This window comes from Oxyura jamaicensis, chromosome 27 (genome assembly GCF_011077185.1).
Source record: "Oxyura jamaicensis isolate SHBP4307 breed ruddy duck chromosome 27, BPBGC_Ojam_1.0, whole genome shotgun sequence".
In the NCBI taxonomy this organism is placed as follows: domain Eukaryota; kingdom Metazoa; phylum Chordata; class Aves; order Anseriformes; family Anatidae; genus Oxyura; species Oxyura jamaicensis.
In genome coordinates, this window is record NC_048919.1 from 314,771 (window position 1) to 335,518 (window position 20,748).

The 20,748-nt window shown below is 41.0% G+C and overlaps 1 protein-coding gene across 1 annotated transcript in view; it reads right to left on the minus strand.

Annotated features, from left to right (window-relative positions):
* The window catches only part of NSF (N-ethylmaleimide sensitive factor, vesicle fusing ATPase), a 79,172-nt gene that overhangs the window by 18,932 nt on the left and 39,492 nt on the right, over positions 1-20,748 (minus strand). The window contains exons 9-17 of the mRNA XM_035347653.1: positions 13,552-13,751; positions 11,695-11,860; positions 11,111-11,185; positions 7,982-8,169; positions 4,656-4,751; positions 4,056-4,212; positions 2,789-2,922; positions 635-701; positions 364-443 (exon numbers count right to left, since the gene is read on the minus strand). Coding sequence (XP_035203544.1) covers positions 364-443; positions 635-701; positions 2,789-2,922; positions 4,056-4,212; positions 4,656-4,751; positions 7,982-8,169; positions 11,111-11,185; positions 11,695-11,860; positions 13,552-13,751 — 1,163 coding nt within the window. The remainder of the gene's footprint in view (positions 1-363; positions 444-634; positions 702-2,788; positions 2,923-4,055; positions 4,213-4,655; positions 4,752-7,981; positions 8,170-11,110; positions 11,186-11,694; positions 11,861-13,551; positions 13,752-20,748) is intronic.

The window sequence follows — 20,748 nt, forward strand, 5'->3', positions numbered from 1 at the left end:
GCACATGTTTGAGCTAGGGATCGATTTGGAGCGAACTGCTCCTCAGTTAAATCAGAAAGCAGACTGCTTGCAGGTTTGAAGTTTACATGGTAAAGGTTTAACCTGTTTCCTTTGTTAGTATTTCTAGGGCTAACTCCGTAAGATTCACCCTTGAATAATTAGATAATTAACGATGAATCCTTTGTGGTTATCCTAGAAATGTCTAACTGAATGAACAGCAGCAGGCTAGGATTAACTTGACTGAATCAGAGACAATAGCACTAATACCACTGGCAGCACAGCAGTTATCAGCAAGACACAAAGCCCTCCACCGTCAAAATTATTACAGGAATAAGGCATCTCCCTCCTCGATTACTTTCTTACCTGAGGGGGGGCCTTCTTGAGCAGTACGAGCAGGGCTTGCAATACCAGATTAGAGAACCGTGGTCCAATTGGAACATAATCTGAAACGAAAAATGCATTTTAATGCCCATTAAGCAGTTGCACATGTAAACCACTTCACTGTAACGAAAAGCAGTTCAAAGCTCCTAAAGCAAATGGTTCCAAACCACTTCTGGTTTGCGAGATTTCAATATTGCAAATATTTCAGTATTTCTGCACAACAGACAGCACACTCCCCACTGTCCTAACTCACCTAGGAGTCTCTCAATGTCGTCCACAACAACACAGCTGAGCTGGGACTTGTACGCATCATCAAAGATCTAATAAAAACAGCAAAATGACTCATTGTTAAATCTCAGCAGCAAAACTACAACAGTCACGATTGGAACTGTTGATTTGTTTTTAACTAAGCACGGCAGTATTTAGAAGAATAAAGAGAGAATAAAGAACACAAGTACCACAAGACTAGACTCTACCTGCATTGAATAAAGCACTGACATCTCAACAAATTCGGAGAGGAGCTTTGTTTATTTACCCAATACATGTTGCAAAAAAGCCAGCTGCTGCTGCATTTGGTTGTAAGGAATAGACAAAACAAAGCACCCTTCCTTTGGTTTTTGGAGCTGGGGCAATACTGAGAATATAACAACACACATGCAGCCAAAAAAAGAAACACCACCACGATCATAATGCAATTATCAAGTTTTTATATGCAGGCTGGATATCGGTTATAATGAGACCTCCTGATTAAGGCTCCATATCAACCTTTATAGAGCAGCAGCAACTGCAAAGCTTGGATTTAAACTACGAGTAGCACTAAGGACTTCAGTGGTATTGCAGGCCTACCTCCAGCATACCCTGGATTCAAGTGAAATCCAAAATGATCCTTTTAGAATCTAAATTACAAACTGGGCTTCCAGCTGTGAGCACACTGCTTCTCTTAAAAACTATGCAATCTTGCAATGAACTATTTCTCTGTTCTTAGAGTAACATATCTCATTTACATGCCTAATCTAGTATAATTCAGCCAGAAGAAGAGTAAATTGCTTCTGTAAATGGAATCTCTTTTCTTCCACCTGACTACTTGAAACAATCTAAGTTGTTCAACTTGTCTGCATTTCCCCTGCTCCCCAAGTGGTTAGAACTCATTTAACTTTGTCACCTCAAAATTGTTCTTAGTTTAATTCGGGCAGGATCTGCTTCTCCAAGTGCAACCCTGAGCCTTTCTTGTCTTCATCTTTGGAGACAGAGCTCCAGGCTTGTTCATCACTGCTCAGGTGTTTTGTTCCACTTTTAGTTATGATTATATATCAGACCCAACTGGGCCAGAACCTTGCCATTTTCCCTCCCAGAACCAAAGAAACCATGCACAGACCACCCTGAGACTTTATTCAAAGTGATCACATGAAATCTCCTCAGCTGGGACAAAGCAAACATTTTTTGAAGACAGATGAGCCAAAGGCCTGTGAGCTATAAATTTACACACGCTACCTTCAGCAAGATCCTTGCCTTCTTTCAGGTCTACCCTGTCAGGCACCCTGAAAACATCCAGAACAAATGTGGTTCTTTCTATCTAAAGAGCTCCCTTTGATCTTTCAGTGCCTGCAACACAATTATCAAAGCAGCTAATTAACTCAACGGCAACGCGCACAGGTAGCATCTTCCAGACAAACTTCTTTGCTTTCTGTTCAGCAGCAGGAGTTTAACCAGAACCCTCTGCACTCATTTATTAGTGGATTATTAATTAGGAAAATAATTTCCAAACACACACAATGAACATTTCTTTGTGATCACATATGGAATTACAACTGACCACAAGCAATACCAAAAAAGCAGCTTTCCTACAGCTAGAATAATCTGTAACACTAGCGATTCTGCCATGGAGCTTCAACCAAAGAGACTTTTATTGAATTAAAGAGAAGACCACTGCAGAATCTAAAGTGTTTGGACATTGCACTCAACAACTGATTTTACTCTTCCAGAATTCCACAGTGCACTTGCTGAGTATTTGGGTGGCCCAGTGCATTATTACAGAAAGCTTTCAGAAGATGGGGGATAGCACTGCTCTAACACGACACTGTGTTACACAAAGCAATATATCCATTTACATTTACAGATCTGTTTGGTGATACACAGAGCTTACTGAACTGCTGTAATTGTGTTTAACAATTACTGGTCAGTGTTTACTGGGTTTTCCAAAAGGGTTCCTAAAGAAACTAAGTGTCGTGGGATGAGTCACTGAGTGCCAGTGGCCCAGAAACATTCAGTTTTATAAACAAGTATGTGTACAGGAATTTAGGACCTACAGAGAAAAGAAAGCACAATCTCAAGGGATATTCACTTTTCAATCTACTACAGCACACAGAAGTGAATTGTCATCAAAGAAAAGAGGAGAGCACAGAAGTACCTTCTTCATAGCCTGGCACTTGGCTGTTTCAGAAAATCCAATCATCTTATCAGGAGAACAGATCTTGATAAAGGGGAAGTTGGATTCCTCAGCTATTTTTGCTGCTAAAGCAGTCTTCCCACTGTGGGGGGGACCTGATCAGAAGGAGAAACACAATTAAAAAAAATCAAAGGAGAAAACAGTTCTGGTGAGGCTCAGCATGAATGATATTTTAAATATGGTTATGATTTCTTTCACAGGTATTTGCAGGGTGAAGTGCCCTTTTCTTCTACTTCACTACCTCTTTCTGCAAGCCAGTCCTCCAGATGGAGGAAATTAATGCAACTATTTGAGCACATGCAGTCTGATTTGCCATGAAACAAACACAAAAGGAGGATGAGGCATGTTTTATAGAAGAGGGCACTGCAGCAAAATTAGTATGTTTCTATTTCACAGAATCGTTTCGAATCACGTTCATGCCCCTTGAAGATGTTTCCTGTAGGTACCATGGTAAACAAGCGAACAGCATGAATGCCAAGTAAATATTGACAAAGACAATTTATAATTTGCCTGAATTCACACCAGAATAATTCAAAGACCAAAACACACCTGAATCTCTACAGCCAGTACAAATCGATCTGGAACACAGTAAGGTATCGCATACAAGCAGTATGTTGAAATATGCTGACCACAAACACAGAATTATTCAGGAGGAGCTATTCAGGGTTTGATTTCAAAGCAAAGAAAGACTAAGCTATAGGAGCAATCCACCTTTTGGATTTCAGGAAAAGAGGGAAGTGGTAAATAACTTACACTCTAGTATCTGCAACAGAGATACTGAACTAGACTCCTCATAGTCAACAACAGTCTTGATGGAGGGCAATCCTCCTCTACCAGTACACACCTAAACGTGGCCAGATGAACTGTTGTTTGAACTCAGTTGAACACTGTTGAGATCTCCAACGATTTGAAATAGAATCATGACAACTAACTCAGCTAAAGATGTTTGAACTGTAAAACATCCATATTTAGATTAACCGCATACGTTCACTTTTCTGTTGTTCCAAGACCAGGATTTAGATCATCCCCTCAAATTTCATGCTGAGAAGCCAGTATTAATATCTAAACCAACCTCACCCAATATAGAGAAGGAAACTAATTCTATTTTTCCTTCCACGTTACTTCTACATGCAGTTGCAGGATGTAACAGGCCACCATGTGGGCAACAGATAAGAATCGTTTACAGAAGTTTCTTTTTTAAAAAAATACATATTTTTCATAAGTTTACCTTCTAGAAGAACGCTAACAAGTGGAGTACGGTCACTGTTCTTGGTCTGTTGAACAAGCAGCTCCCCATCATCCAATACCCTTGTTACTGGATCACCCCACTTAATAATACCATTCATGATATAACTTGCATAGTCCTCCTGGTTGGTTCCAAACGCCTGCATTAAGAGAGGCAGCATTTATTTTACACATATCCTCAGCACAAATGCTCATCAGTGCAAGTTGCCAATGGGTTTTGAATCTATGTCATTTAAAGACAATTCTCAAAAACGGGGCTTAAGTCTCCTGTTATGGTTTGCATGAAAGCTGTCATCAATTGACTGAAGTAGCATAAAACGGAGAGTGTACATACAACAAGAAGAAACTGTGTTGCTTTATTTGTTCTATTGCTTTTTATGATTTTTGCATGGAAGAAAAGGTATAAAATAGAGCCTTACTGTTGCAGGCGGAGAGCAGCTCCCTGCTTTCCTTCCTACAACACAGGATACAACACCCCAGACCACAGTGCATTACAGCACATCTGATCCCAGAAGGAAGTTGCTCTTTTGCATCATTAACTGCACTGCGTGACTATCGCCCAAGTCGCACACTGCCTACTCACTGGTTTGATATCGTTCTCCAAAGATGCAAAGAAGTCTCCTCTTGTCACACGCAAGCTTTCTGCCTTCTCCATATCCACTTCCACTTTGTTGCTGGCCTGAAAAGGGCAACAAAATACAGTGAAGTACAGCACTACTGCACCTGGCTCCCGAGCAGCTTCCATCCAAGGATTCAACCCCATAGAATTCAACCCCATCGATGGTCTGCAACAACGAAAATGCTTTTTAAAAGTTGTTGAACATCTGCTGAGTACCACCGGAGCGATCATCACCTTTAGATCCACAGCCATCTGCCAGCCCCCAAAAGTCATTGAGTAACGATGGTTCCATCCCACTGGGTGAAAAGTGAAGGGTATGGCCACGATCCCACTGCTCAGAGAAGCGACCCCAGATATGAACAGGACAGAAGCTCTGCACCACCTTGCTGCTGCCCTACCTATATAAACCATCTGTCTGTGAAGCAAACACTAGTGCCCAATATGGGACTAATCTCACTTAAATTTAGATTTCTAGAATGTATTGGAGTTATGTAGGTTCCCTCTGAAGTAAGGAACCACTCCCCCCCTTTAGAGGCTGTAGAAATATTTCTTTATTGCACAGTCCAGGTGCTAGCCAGGAAGGTGGTGAAGCCTCTTCCATTTTGTGTTTTTTTTCAGAAAGACAGATTCAGGTTTGGTTTAACCCAACTCTAAGTTTCCACACTCCACCTTTGACAACTTCAAACGATTCACTTTCCTCTCCCTACATGAAAGTCTTTAAGGGGACTGGTAAATATTAGATCTCTTACTAGTTTGTCTTTATTTGCTTCAGTCCAACCAAAGCTGTGAATGTCCCCAGGGCAGCACTATCAGCAGCATTACTTGGAATAAACAAGCCCCAGTTAGCCCAGCTCATATCGCCCTCCTTTCTGGGCAGTTTGGGAACAGCAGCAGCATTTAAAACCTAGTGACTAGAAGCAAACATGCAGCAGACAAAGCACTACTGCCATCTTTCCTTGTAAATCATTTCTGGTACCTCTAGCTGTGACTGAGGAGATGGCTCAAAGCTGCTCATGCTGGAGCTAGAAGAGGTTTTTAATTCTTGAAAACATCCTGAGAGTAGCCTTTAAAGCTGTAGGCTTCGTTCAGATGTATTACTGACTATGGCTGCAGCTCTACAATATGGAGCAGCTGCATTTACTAGGATTATTTCTAGATCTGCAAGTATATTGATTGCCTTGGGCAACAACCAGGAATTACATAGATTTGAAGCAACTTTTCCACTACGTGTCGTAAAAACACTGGCTATTACAGACTAATCCTATCTGTGCAGTCTGCTGAGAATCCTGAGTGGAGTGGAGTTACAGATATCAGAAAGAGGATTAGCCACAAAAGGGGGCAGAAGTTGATCTGAGAAAAGCAATCTAACTGCTAGGTGGCAAAGCAGAAACTTATATACATAAAGTAAATTGGAGATGAGGCAAAAGATCTAAATTCTCCTATACTTGACATAGTACAGTCTTGAAAGGCCTTTCATAATTTCTGTACTGCAAACTATACCGTAAGAAATTCCTCAAAACAACTTTCATTGAAACTTACCTGAATCTTGCAACACTACATGGTTTTACCTGAGAGTATGATGGCCCTACATTACCTCTCTGTTCAGGAGGTGAAAGCTTGGGATTTCAAGGCATTTCTCAGAAGGCAGAGAACCCTCTATCATCTTTTCCTAAGACCAAGGTGATGGATAAGTCAAGTAATATTTCCTCCTAAACACATGTCGAAAAGACATCATCTTCTGACTAGCATGATCAACAAGAACAGGGACTGCACTTGAGCATGGGAAGGAAACACATTATACTCATCTTGTAGCGTAACAAAAACAGCTTCTAAACAGCAACCTCAGAAACCCGACTGGCCAAACAAATATTTGTAACCCCAGGACAGCTGACATGATAGAGTCCCTTCTCACAAAAACACTCACCCAGCAGAAATACAGGATGCCAAGCATGTAGGGGATCTTTAGTGCGGGTTAATCACTTTTCTGTTTTGCAGAGGAAAGCAAAGGTACTCAAAACGCTATTAATTCCTCAAGTTGTACACTTACAATAAGGAAGCTTCCTTACTTTCCTAACCTTTAATGGATTGTACATTTTAATTTTTAACAGAAATACTTTGAAAGGTTATCAGAACTTAAATGATTCAAAAGGATAATTCCATTTGATTTTCAATTGCTATTTGTTTTGTGGCTTCCACACAGGTGCTTCTGAAATCTAGGTCAGGCACGTGATGTATATTTTAAGTTTTGCAGTACTCATAGGAGAGAATGGATGCACTTTAGTGCATCATTTGGCTGAAGACGTCTTCATAATAAACAGTAAGATTATCCAAAAATACTGTGTCAAAATGTTTGAGAAGAAAAACAGAAGTGTGGTTGCTTGACATTTGGAATACACGTTAATATGCAGCAATAGTACACATACTACACATAGTGATACGTATATTACTAAGATGCCAATCACATGCACACATAAAGGAGGAGACAGCTCTTTTATATTCATGTATTGCCCTTGTCTCCTCTCCCACAGCAAAATTTTGTCACCGCAGGGATCCTTTCAAAATGCTAATAGCCCCCAAATTCACCCAAAATTCAAGCAAAGAAAGTGCATCAAGTCTAAGTTAAATTAATTATTTAAAGAAAAATGCTTTGCTTGTAAAGTGATGAAAATACCTCCAGAGGTGCTGATTTCTTTTTTAAGACAGAACACAAGAAAATGAGAAACTGTTCATGTTTGTGCTTTTGGTTATGGGAAACAATTAGTTTTTCTTGGCTATATAAAAAATATAAGCAGAAAGAACCAGAGCTCCCAATAGATATAAATGTCAAAGCAACCAAATTATTTTTCTTGCTGAAATGAAAGCATGATTTGTTTTCTTCATATTTTAGGCTGAACAGACTTTTTATTTTAAAAAAAATAATAATCAGTGCTGGGCAATTGATGTCAAAGGCTCTCTTCTGCAGTAATTCACACCAATTCTTAGCCGCTAGCGAGGTTACATCCTTCAGCCTCTGTCTTCGTGAACTAATCATCTCATATTTCAACACCATCGAATACTGTGTTCTTCATCTGGATTAATATAACCTGACATTTCATGGTCCTTATAACTTCTTTCTAGTTAAAGATACGCTGACCTCCCATAATCAGCAAACGATGGAAAAAAGCAAGGCAGCGTTCCTCTGGAACAGAGGGAGCTGAGATGACATTATCCATTTGGAAGTAAACACACAAGAAAAGACTCCACGTATTTTCTCTTTTTCCTTCCCCTCAACAAGAGGTGATAGGACTGACCTTGATGTGTCTGTTCATAGCAGTAGACTGAGCAGCTCGAACTAAGCCTTCTAATTCAGCACCACTGAAGTTTTTAGTCTCCACTGCCAGCTCTGCAATGTCCACATCTTCAGCCAGCAGCTGATGTTCCCGCATCCGTACTGTGTGGATATGGAGAATTTGAAATCTACCCTTCTCGTCTGGCAAACCTGAAATTTTAAACAGAGGGCAAGCCAGTCAGTGTCTCAGCACAGAAGCAAAAGCTTTCCCTCTCCTTGGTGGTCCTGCTTCCAAAGGCTCTTTCTCAATATAAGCAATTCATTCACAAGTAGGATATTTTTAAAAATTTTGTTTGAAAACATGCAGTTTGCCCTTGGCAAGTTCGTTAGTATCACCCCCACATTACACAGAGAAACAGCGTAAGTTTAATTTCCTCCAAGTTCATTGCTCTCAGGCTTCCACACCAGGAATTCACCTTACACAAGAGCAATCTGGTCAGCCCTGGCATCCTTAAACACAGTTCCACCATGTAATTTTCATGAAATCTTAACTTTCTCAGATATAAGTGATTATTTCCCAGCTTGCACCTTATCAACATAATGTAAGATAAAAAAAATATTTTTCTTTAAAGAAAGTTAAACCCATCTGGCACACCATTCTCTTGGTAAAACCTTCAGCTCATTTTCCTTCAGAGCCTTTTATCACAAGGATCTGATGTTCTAGGGAAGTCTTGCTCAGACTGCAATTTATTTAACCTAACTTCGTCAGCTAAAGATGCAGGTAACACACCTGCAACACACAAAAAAATAACTCTTACCTGGGTTTAGTAAAAACAGTTGCTACTATGCATTTGTTTTCAAGTATGAGATTGCACAAAGGCAACCGTTATTGTATGTACAGTTCTTCACCCCTAAAACACACTTTCTTTGCTGAGTCTTTCCTTCAGTTCCTTGTAGCTGTGTTATTTTGTAAAGACTGTAAATGACAATTTTTGCTAGTGCTAGTTCTTTCTCATCATTATTCATCAGCCTGGCCACTAACAGCTCCATGCACTGCTCCACACTTCTTTGTCCAACTTTCCTTTTTTGCATACTATGCCAGCAATAGGCACAAGTCTCTTAATATTTTTTTTCCTGCATCCAACTGAATACATTAGTCTCATAGGCATTCTAAATTTTAGAAGCCATCTGTGCTGCCTGTACTCCACAAGATTTTAAGTATTAGCTAGTGCTCCAGTTGCTTCTCTAAGTCCTCACATCTCCTGTGAGGTATATGCACAACACTGCCTGATACAAACTATTTCCTACAGTGATCATCTTCAGAGTAATTAGCATTAACTCTGGAGCATCGGCATCAGCTCACTGCCTGGGTTATCTCTGCGGCTGCCTCCATAGTCATCAGCTTCTCTTTTTCTGCCTAAAATCTTCCCTTTTCAGCTATCACAAAATTTCTGTGTGTTTCTGGATCTCTGAGTGATGTTACCCTTTAAGGATTAGAAAAAAATCCCTAGCAAACTCTTAACATTACATTGAAAGTTCCGATTTCAAGAGGTTCCCCACATTTTAGACCAACAATTACGAACTCATCTTCCCATGTATAATATCATATGATTTTTAGGGTTCTATGGACATTTTCATCTGATTTTCCACAATTGAAAGGAAACACACCTTAATAATGTTAATGGCCTTCTTTGCCTGCCCTTCTCATATGGCTCACTACATCTGGAGATTTTTTATTTATTTTTACCTTTAGACTATTCAGTGCATAGCTCAGAGTACAGAAAATATTTTATAACATTTGTGTGTCTGTGAAGGTCACGGGAAAATCTTTTATGGACTCTTTCAAATCACAAATCTAAAACTGTGCTTCCAACCTTTAAACACCCTTCAGACTCCACCATAATCTTTACTAATCAGACTTCGCGTGGAAGATCAGAAGTTAAAGACTTGTTTTCCTGAATCCAAGCTGATGTGGGCTTAGTTTCTTAAAAAAAAGTCACATAGGTTATAATAAATAACCTATTAATTTGGAGTTGGTATCAATTAGATGTGTACAATTAGAAAATCCCTTCTAAATTACTAACAGGTATTATTAACCTTTTCCAGATCAGTAGAATAAACGGCTAAGAGTGCTTTTAGTTCTGTTGTTGCAAGCAATCTAGACCTTCTGGAACGAGCAAGTCTGAAATATTTAGCCAATGCTATTTAACATTTGCAGTTACTGAAGTTAAATTCACTGTTATCATTTTATACAAATAAAAGGATGTTTCTCCAACTGCTCACACACGTTACAAGATCAACAGTTCTGCAGCTTCCACCTAGCAGTGGTCTGGTGCTTTCTTTGTTCCTTTCATTAGTGCAAGAGATTCAGGGTCCTGCCTGCCCACCCCGCCCAATTCTGCTGGGCAGAATCTGATATTGCTCAATAGCAAGCTGAATACGACTCTGCAGCGTACTCAGGTGCCAAGGCCAACAGCATCCCGGCTTGTATCAGAACTAGTACAGCCAGCAGGACCAGGGGGGTGATGGTCCCCCCATACATGGCTCTGGTGAGGCTGCACCTCAAATACTGTGTTCCGTTTTGGGCCCCTCACTAGAAGAAGGGCATCGAGATGCTGGAGCATATCCAAAGGAGGGCAACGAAGCTGGTGAACGGTCTAGAGAACAAGTCGTGTGAGGAGTGGCTGAGGGAGCTGGGGTTGTTTAGCCTGGAGAAGCAGAGCTCATTGCTCTCTTACAACTACCTCAAAGGAGGCTGCTGCACGTTGGGGGGGTTGGTCTCTTCTCCCAGTGCTAGGACAAGAGGAAATAGTCTGAAGTTCCACCTGGGGAGGTTTAGGTAGGATATTAGGAAAAAATTCTTCACTGAAGGGGTTGTAAAGCATCGGAACAAGCTACCCAGGGATGTAGTTGAATCACAGTTCCTGGAGGTATTTAAAAGACTCACAGATGTGTTTCTGAGGGCTATGGTTTAGTGGTAGACTTGTTATTGCTAGGTTAAGAGTTGGCCTTGATGATCTTAGAGGTCTTTTCCAACCTAAATGATTCTATGATCAGGTCAATGGCTTATCAATTGGTAAATCTAAAATGGTATTTTAATTTGCTGACTAAGTTATTTGAGCTTATGTATTGACATATACTAATTGCTTACCAATCTCCATTTTCACCTCAAGTCTCCCTGGTCTCAGCAGAGCTTCATCAATCAGGTCAGGTCTGTTGGTCATCCCTAAGTGCAAAATTAAAACCAAAATAAGCATTAGCTCAGCTAACTAAGTTGGCCTCCGGCTCCTGAATATAGTCCGTAAAGCTAACACGAGACCTCAAAGAGTCTCAGGAAAACAGACAGGACAGACATTTTGACAAATATGGGAAAAAGCCATGCTGTAAAGTAGAGTCAGGGCAATAGGGATCAAACCTGCCTGAGTCTGGCACCACAACAACTCAAAAAGACAGCTAAAGCCCCAGTCCTTCATATGTCAGTATAACAGTGCATATTATTCCTTGCAAGTTTTCTTAATCAAACACTTGTTATTAAAAGTGAAATGAGAAAATTCTTTAAAACAGCACTATCAGCCAATTACGTCTCCCTTGAAATACGCCACTGTTGCTTGTCAAATAGCAGTCACTCAGATGAGTCCAAACACATCCAAAACCAGCAATGGTAAGTTAGCTGACCTGCAGTGAGCAAAATAGCTTTTCTCAACCTGACCCCATAATAAGACAGCACTATTATACCAATCACTAGGATGTTATTGAGTTGTTCTACTCCATCAATTTTAGACAGCAACTGGTTTACAACAGTATCGTGGACTCCGGTGCTACCCGCCATGCTTCCTCTCTGCTTGCAGATTGCATCAATTTCATCAAAAATGATGATATGAACACCGCTGTTCGCTCCAAGCTATTGGAGAGAAAAACAGAAAAACATGTCAGGAATGTCACATGTCACCACTGAAAGCCATCCAAACAAAACAGTAACTTCTCAATAAGATCAGCCAGAGAGATACAAAACATTGATATCTGCAAGTAGTTTTATATCACACGCTATGCATCAGACCCCCTTTTCAGAATATCATCTTGCTATCTCGTTGGTGGGCTTTGTCCTAACACAGAACTTCACAGCTGACAGTCCTAAGAGAAGCAGTGTTTTGATGGGCAGGAGTAGAATGAACAAGAAAAGCACAAGCCCAAAGGCAGAAGACACAGCTCAAAGGGTACTTGGTATCTGTACTTGGTATCAAATACTTGGTATCTGTGAAAGCCATCTGAGAGAGAGATAGAGAACAAAATACATCTGTGGAAGGATGCGCCCAATGTTGGAGATAGCCCAGGTCACAATAAAGTCAGGAAATACACAGCTTGCCACGGTAACTGTGTTCTTAGTATTTTCAAGGAGTCCGTTTGTTCAGTGCCAATCAGGAATAGAACTGCTTCTTCCCAGGTTCACTCAAAGGTGAAGCAGTTGCAGCTGCTAAAAGAACAGGATACTTTTTGTGACCATATTACGAAGCTTTTCCCCTTCAAAACCTACCTCTACAACAGCTAGTGGGGACAGTGGAGACCACGTTAATACTGGGTAAATGTGCTGCCACTGGCAATCTGCCCCAGACACAAGTCATTACAATACCAACCTTTTTGAGACCTTTTTAATCTCACAACTTGTCATCGAGATCATCCCCTCTAGCCAATATAAAGTCTATTTTAACAGGTGTGTTATTGCAGAGGAAAAGAAGCTCACAGCTTTCAGTTATATTGCAACAACCAGAGAAAAAGAGATTGTTTACATCTGTATGCATTCCCATGTAAAGCTCAGTTAGATTAATAAATCTTTGGCAGAAGAAAATTAAATAATTTCAGAAGCTGCAGCACTGTCTGACATAAATAAAATTAAGGTATACAGTCTCTTTTGCTAATGTCTTCTGAAAAGACCTCACTATTTAATAGCAATTTACCTGAAAATATGGCTTCTTTACCATAAAACCTTAATCACAATTAAGCGACAGGAAAAATACTATTAATATTAATAATATTATAATATACCTACACTATAATCCTGTAACCCAAAAACTTGACAGATTTTGAAGACACGAGAACTTATTTGACATTTGTCCTAGTTTATGTGCCACCTGAACCACGTAACAAAACTCCAAATGGACTGTTGCAAAAAAAAACAACCACAGAAGAAAAGCAAAAAAAATGGAGCAAAATGTTTATGATCCTATTTTTAAGCACTTTCTGAACAGCTGACACATTGCATAATACAAAAGATAGCAGGATGGGCCCTACCGCATTGCCTTAAAATAACTACATGAAAGTTAAACAAACCGTCCATCTTCAGCACAGCTAGTAGGAAGACCAGCTACCTTTTCAGGTGCTAAGAACAGTTTTGGTTTTATCCTTCTTCCAGCTGAAATTGTGTGAATCTGTAGAACACTAATATTCAGAGACTTGCAAGGAGTAACTATAATCAGAGGCGAAGCAGTGACTCAGTCTTTTAATGCAAGCAGCAATTTTCTGATTATAAACTTCCTTTCCAGTCATTCTTTAAGGCACATTCATCCTGACCATGCTATTTATCTATGTTTGCATTACCCTTCTTTGTTCTTCTTCTGCATCAGCAAACAGCTTGCGGATGTTGGCCTCAGACTCGCCCACGTATTTATTGAGGATTTCTGGACCATTGACCACCTTTGGTTCTCTGGCATTCAGCATCTTGCCAATCTGTCTCGCCATAAGTGTTTTACCACAGCCTGGAGGTCCATATAACAGAATGCCTTTCACATGCTTGCAGCCTAGAACGAGAGGGAAGAAGTTTAGAAAGCAGGCTTACAAAGGGAAGAGCAACACAGTGAAGAGGGAATTGCTGCTTACAACAGGGATGCTTTAACAGTGACCTTGCAGAGATGTGCATTAGCCTGAGTTCTGCATCACGCCTTTAGCAGTGAAATACAAATGTAGAATTGACAGACTGGATCAAAGTCATTCCACCAATCCGGCAACGGCCAACAAAAAATAACCCAAAGCTCGTAACAGCACAAACGCTCACCCCATATATTAAGCATGCTGAATTAAGGGCTAAGGCCTGAGAGCCTGAGTTGTAACTTCTGGTCAGCAGAACTCAGTAAACAGGTGCCTGCTAAACAGGTGAGTAACGTATTTCTCAGTTCAACAAAACCCCAGAGCAGGCTCTAGGATGCTGATCATCCCCAGATAGCCAGGGGCTACAGAAACCTCTTTTTTTTTTTTTTAAAAAAAAAAAAAAAAAAAAAAAAAAAAAAAAAAAAAAAAACCATACACCATGAACACCAAGCAAAGACGCATTAACAATTTAGGACAGGCACACTGCATCTGATTCATTTCTCTCTTCCCCTACAGGGGCACACAATGCATATGAGCAGCGTTCCTTCACAGAAGAGATTCAGCTGAGTTTAATTTTCAGATATGTAAGGAAAATGAAGCATCAGATCAAAGTTACTCAGCTGAAGCTGAGTTCTCGATGTAGATGTAGGTAAAGCAGATTAATCTGATTCATGAATCAGAAAACCATGGGATATCAGGTAATAATGCCTAACTTCTTACCCATGCATTGGGCTTAAAGGAGTCTAGTTCTGGTTCCAGGTTTTTAGAACAAGTATTGAGAAAACAAAAAGGCTTCTAGGAACCATTAGAACCAGAGGCAAAAAAAAAAAAAAAGAAAAGAAAAACAACTTGACATGTAACTAGAAGACCTGAAAAACTCCAGTACTCTTACACTATTCTTACACTTGAATATGCTTTGCCTTATACTATGCTAAGAAAGGTCATGGTACCAACACATCTGCTATGAAACTGCTTTGAGTCATTTAATGGGACTACCAGCATTTAGACAAGATCTAGCCAGACAGAAAAAAACAAATGCATCAAAACAAAACTTTTTTCTCCTGGAAGCAATCCGAAGGGACTAGTGTTGGAAAATCCTGAAACAGGAGAGCAATGATGATGTATAAACACCGTATTTTAAATACTGAGCACCAGACCCAGGGAAAGCCTCTAAGAAACAGAAGGCCACAGCTCTATAGCACAGGCATCTAACTACAAAAACAGAAAAGGAAAACAGAAGTTATCTAGAGAAATAAAGACACAGGAGCTACGCATTGCCCTAATTAAAAGACATGTAGAAGACTGATTTAGTAGAAGAGCAAGTTTGGATGTTGTCTGGTCAGAGAGTGGTAAGGAAGAAGACAGATGTATGTAACTCATTTTGTCTAAATCCTAGGATTTCCAATAGACCTGTTTCTATTTTCTAATTATTCTTACCCAAAACTACAAGTAAATTTATTTTCAACTTTCAGGACACAGCGGGCGTTTTAGTGATTTATTTCTTCCTACTTGATTCCAAGCACAGGAAGAAGTGTTAGGTCCTCACCGTCTTTCCCATGGGCAAAGAAGAGATAAAGGTGTGTGTGCAGGGAGTGACACAGCCTGCATGGATACCTGATATTCTGGGATACTTCTGGATTCTTCATGGGTACCTGGATATTCTGACTGCAGACCTCCCTCTCGCGTTTTAGATCCCTAACCAGACACAGCACCAACACGCTGGCAGAGCCTTCCTCCAGAGTCATCCTCACCTGCCAGACTCACAGGACATCCCAAGGAAAAAGACCTGGAGGAAGCTGTATCCACTGTCATCTATGGTTGGAATCTAACCAGAGCAGCTTTCATCAGCAAGAAATCCCCACTTTGAACACAAGTGTTTAATTACAGGGCAAGGAATCCAGTAGCACCTTCTCCTTTGCTTCATCCAATTTCTGTGCAAAACCCCTACAGGTGTTCTGGACAAGTGAGGAATACAACGTATCAGTGTATTTCAAGACAAAAACCTATGTTTCCTTTCAAGATTAGATTTATCTAAAACTTAGAAATCCTCAAGTAGTAATTGTGGAAAAAACACATATATTTGTAAAAACAGTTCCATACTGTAGACAACACTCATAAGGCATTAATTTTTAGATTGCATTCTTGCCATTTGACTTTTTAAAGCATGTAAAACATGCAACAAGTGCCCTGCAGTGCTTAAGATACACATTAACAGCAAAAAAATAAAAATAAAAAAATGAAGCAAACTGATGGCCCAGACCCCAGACTTAGGGGACCTGAGTGCAGTTTCTAGCATCAAAAACTTAACAAGCTTCGGCCCATCAAGGTGTCACTCACACGGAACAACTATTCCCTCCTGCTTTCCATCTCATCTTAATTACATGCTAAGTTCCCCCCATGCTGCATACCTCACTAGCAAAGTCCTCACTGCTGCTCAGACCGCACAGCAACATCCTGCATTTAATGAATGAGTGCTTTTCTCCTTCATTAACTTACCAATGCTTAAGTGCCATTTAATTGCATTAACTCCCGAATCTTAGAGCGATAAAGAATTAATTTCAATCTGAATAACTGCTCAATACAAAATGTTTTCTATTATCTGCATGCGCTGCTCACTCTTTCAGGTTGTTCATACATGAAAATAAAGCCTCAAGAGAACATCGCTACGAAGAGCCTCTGATCCCTACCCAAAACCTCCAAAAGAGACCCCGCTGCACCGAGTAAGCACAATAATAAAGCTAAAAGATTTCTCTGTGCTTCTCTGCAGAGAAAAAAAAAATCAGAAAAAAAAAAAGAGAGATCTGGTTAAGAAGAATTCATCAGTCAAATTTCAGGGAATCTTGAAGTCAAAAACTACAAACACCACATACTGTCAGTAAAGACCAATTTCACACAGGAATGAATGAGGCATAGATAAATTAAAAGCTATTCCTGTCAAATCAATGTCATGAAAGGTATTGTTAACGTGTTTTGTGGAGGAACATGATCACCTATGTAGCCAAATAGCACAAAGCAGGATTTTGATGATGAGTGAAGCTTTTAAAGGAAATCCCAAGCAAAGAAAGTCACTGATGCTCAGAAAGCTCCGATGTGCTCAAGAGGAGAGGCCATCAAAAGGCTACCGACAAGTCAGGGCACATGCACACAAACAGCCCTGGAAGCACCCTTACTCAAGGTAGAAAAATGGTACTGTACAACCTCATTTTTCTCTAGTAGAACTTCAAAAAAAAAAAAAAACACTGCTACAGAGAACACGCTGCTCTGAATTTTTTTCTAGTTCTCCCACAGTTCAGAAACTCTCCTAGAAAGAGGTACAACCTCCAATAAGCGTCTCCTCTACAGCTTTCTTTTACTTTCTTCTTCTAAGAAAGAACTTATTGTAGAGCCCAAATATTCTCTTTGTCTGCATGAACTAATACAGTCTTAGCAAAGGGCTCTAGCTGGCTGACTGGGGAAACCAGACAGCCTTTGGACAAGTTTGCTGGGAAAGCCTCCTTGGATTTTCCCCTCTTCTTATTCCAACTAACTTAAGTTAAAAAAATTAAAAATGAGCTGCTGAAAGGACAGAAGCTGTCGCAGGAACAATAAAGAAAGGCTTCTCAAAGGCAACAGCTTCAGCAGCCACTTAAATCCTCGGGCTGTGCTCGGCCAGTAGCCACTCATCCCACCTGAGCAGAAAGAGCAGCCCGGGGACCCAGCAGGATGTGATAGTTACCTGACAAAGACAAGCCCAGCCCGTGTTGGTCCCTCCACACTCACTTTTAGCAAATAACACCACACAGAGGTGATTCCCCACATGGGAACGTGGACGATATCACTAACCATCTGCCTAAGGCTTGGTTCACACCGGGCACACGCTGCTGGGGACCTCCGAGAGCCGGGTCTTGCTCAGGTGGAAATGCGTTCCTGAAACCAAAGTAATTAGTTCCTCTTCAAATGAAATTGCCACAAGCTACTCCAGTAGAGATGTTCCTGTATAGCTACGTTCACCTGGCTAAAATTAAAGCTTTAAACACAAGCAGGACTTTATTAAAATAGACAGGTGATGACAAACTACAAATGTTACGTCTCACATCACAGCGGGATCCTATGCCCCACACAGGAATTTTGATTAAGTTTATCTCCACTCTGCTGGTCTCACCAATGCAGCCAAATGTCAATACTGTTATGAGTATCTTATAAACACAAATTATTAGCAGTGCAGACATCTCTAACTCATTAAGCTTACCACTCTGTCTTAAAATCAAAGGTCATTCCTGTAATGGGATACTTCATTATGCGATTGAATGTCATAAGGCTAGAGGCTGAATAAACAGGTTAAGGGGAACTGAACTGTACCAATATGAGACATCATCCACAGAAAATGTAAGGGAAAAATCTTAAAAACTGGTAAGAGCGTTACTGAGAGAAATTAAACACTATTTTGAACCAGAATGTCATTTACCCAGAGACAGGATGAAGTTTATTTGTTCAACTCTCACTACTCTTTTGAAAGATCAGAAGAAATGTTTAAGTGTAACAGGGATTTTCTGCTTGGGACTGTAATTCCCCTTTTAATTAAAATCAAAGCATTCTGGTGTGATTGTATCATTCAGATGCACCTATCAGAAACCTACATCGATAGCAAAGTACTGATCCTGAATACATCAGGGAGAGATGCTTATCTTTGTACATTAATCTTCAGGCAGGTTAGAGTAAGATCACGGTCCCCAGACTTTACCTGCCACACGGACAAGATCTTCCAACTCTCGGGTGGAATTTCCCCCTCCTCTCAACCTGCAAGCATTATTTCAGCCTACATCACTGCATACAGTTAATCTTCCTGTAGGATTTACGTGCTACTGACAAGCAGCAAGACTGAAGTAACTTGTTTCTGCTTTCATTTCAAAGACGGGACAGGCAAGGGGCTACACCTGAAACAGGAGCTTTTATTTTAAGTGGACTCTCAATAGCCAGTTGCCCGACATAACAAATCATTTACCACTGTAAAGAGAGGACAAAGCCAGTAAGTTATTCCTCGACCTTTGAAAGGAGTCCCTCACCTTTCTCATCATGTCTTGCTTGGCTGTGAGAAGCTTAATACATTACACGTATAAGAAGGCAATAACTAGATTTACAACAATGGCAGGCAGGACATTTATCAATTTCTGATGGAATGTGATAAAAAAAAAGAAAATAAATCAGCTTTAGAGAAGCTTCCAACTGAATGCCTTTGGCTACACAAACAAAATCATGACTCTCAGAAAAAGGGATTTTGGTAAGAATATGTACAAAACAAACCCATCTTAAAAAGAAGCCATATCTGCAACCAAAAAAAAATAAAAGCAAATGCCTCTGCCTCTCTGACAGAGGAGTTACAAAAATGATGTCAATTGAAGACAAAGATTATGCAGAGTCCTTGGATGGATTGCTGAACACAGCAGCTAATGTTTACAGTCAGATCCCACCTGGGTGTTAATAGCCATAAATCTCATCGGCATTTTCTACTTTTTGGAAAAAAGCTGGATCATTTCTGTCTACTTAAAGTCGACATGAAGGAATTTGCAAATACCTTTTGGAACACTTACCCACAGAGCACCTCCGAGTAAACAAGTAGCAACATAACAGCGTCACTGGGATGTCCCAAGGCCTTGTTTTCCAGCCAGAACAAAATTGCATTTGCCAAGCTGCAGTGACACGTGCTAAGGGACACCCCAACTGCAGCCATACAAAGCAAGCGCAAGAGTCCTTATAGTTCAGTGTCTGGGGATGACCATGGCCATCAGTACAAAATAGCATAAATTCTTTGTGGCAGTTTCAGTGAAGCATCCCCTTCCCTTTGTTCCAAGCCTGACATCTGTGAGCCTCATTTCACATTTCCAAATCCCTGGGTTGGAAGAGCAAACACCCACCGGTCTCCTTGCAAGGCTGAAGATCTTCAAGCCAACTGATCCCATGTTTACAAGCTTTTCTGAGCCCATTATCACAGAATCACAAAATCATAGAATGGTTTGGATTGGAAGGGACCTTCCTTATATCTAATCTAAATCTACCCTTTTTTAGTTTAAAGCCATTACTCCTTGTTTTATCACCACACTCCCTGACAAGTTGTCCCTCCCCAGCTTTCCTGCAGCCCCCTTCAGGCCCTGGCAGGCCCTGTGAGCTCTCCCCGGGGTCTTCCCTTCCCCAGGCCAAACCCCCCCAGCTCTCAGCCTGGCCCCGCAGCGGAGCTGCCCCAGCCCCTGAGCATCCTCGCGGCCTCCCCCGGACCCTCTCCAACAGCTCCGTGTCCTGCTGGTGCTGGGGGCCCAGAACTGAACCCAGGGCTCCAGGGGGGTCTCACAAGGGCAGAGCAGAGGGGCACAATCCCCTCCCTCGCCCTGCTGCCCATGCTGCTTCTGGTACAGCCCAGGATACATTTGGCTTTCTGCGCTGCGAGCACACACTGCCAGCTCACGTTGAGCTTCTCATCCACCAGCACCCCCAGGTCCTTCTCCTCAGGGCTGCTCTCAACCCATTCTCCACCCAGCCTGTGGTTGTGCTTGGGATTGCCCTGGCCCAGATGCAGGACACCAAGATGCCCGAGGCATCCCAATGCCCTGGCTCCAGCATTTTTCCAGTTCTGCATCCATTCTGAGACCCAGACAAGAACTGCATGCAGCAATTCAAAATGTTAAAAAAGTTACGGATTTATGCTGTGACATAATTATATTGTTGTGGATTTTTTTAATTGCTCTTAATAATTCCTGAATTCAGCTAGGATTTGGCTGACCCCCTACAATTATTTTTGTAGCTCCATTAACCAGATTCAGCCACTATGGCCGCATGGAGCCATGTGCTTTGATGTGAGGTGAGCACTTCATCTTACAGTCACATCAGGAGGAGAAGATGCATCAAGGCGTTGGCCCAACTCCCAAAGGAGAAGAAAAGCCAACAACAGGCAATGCTCAG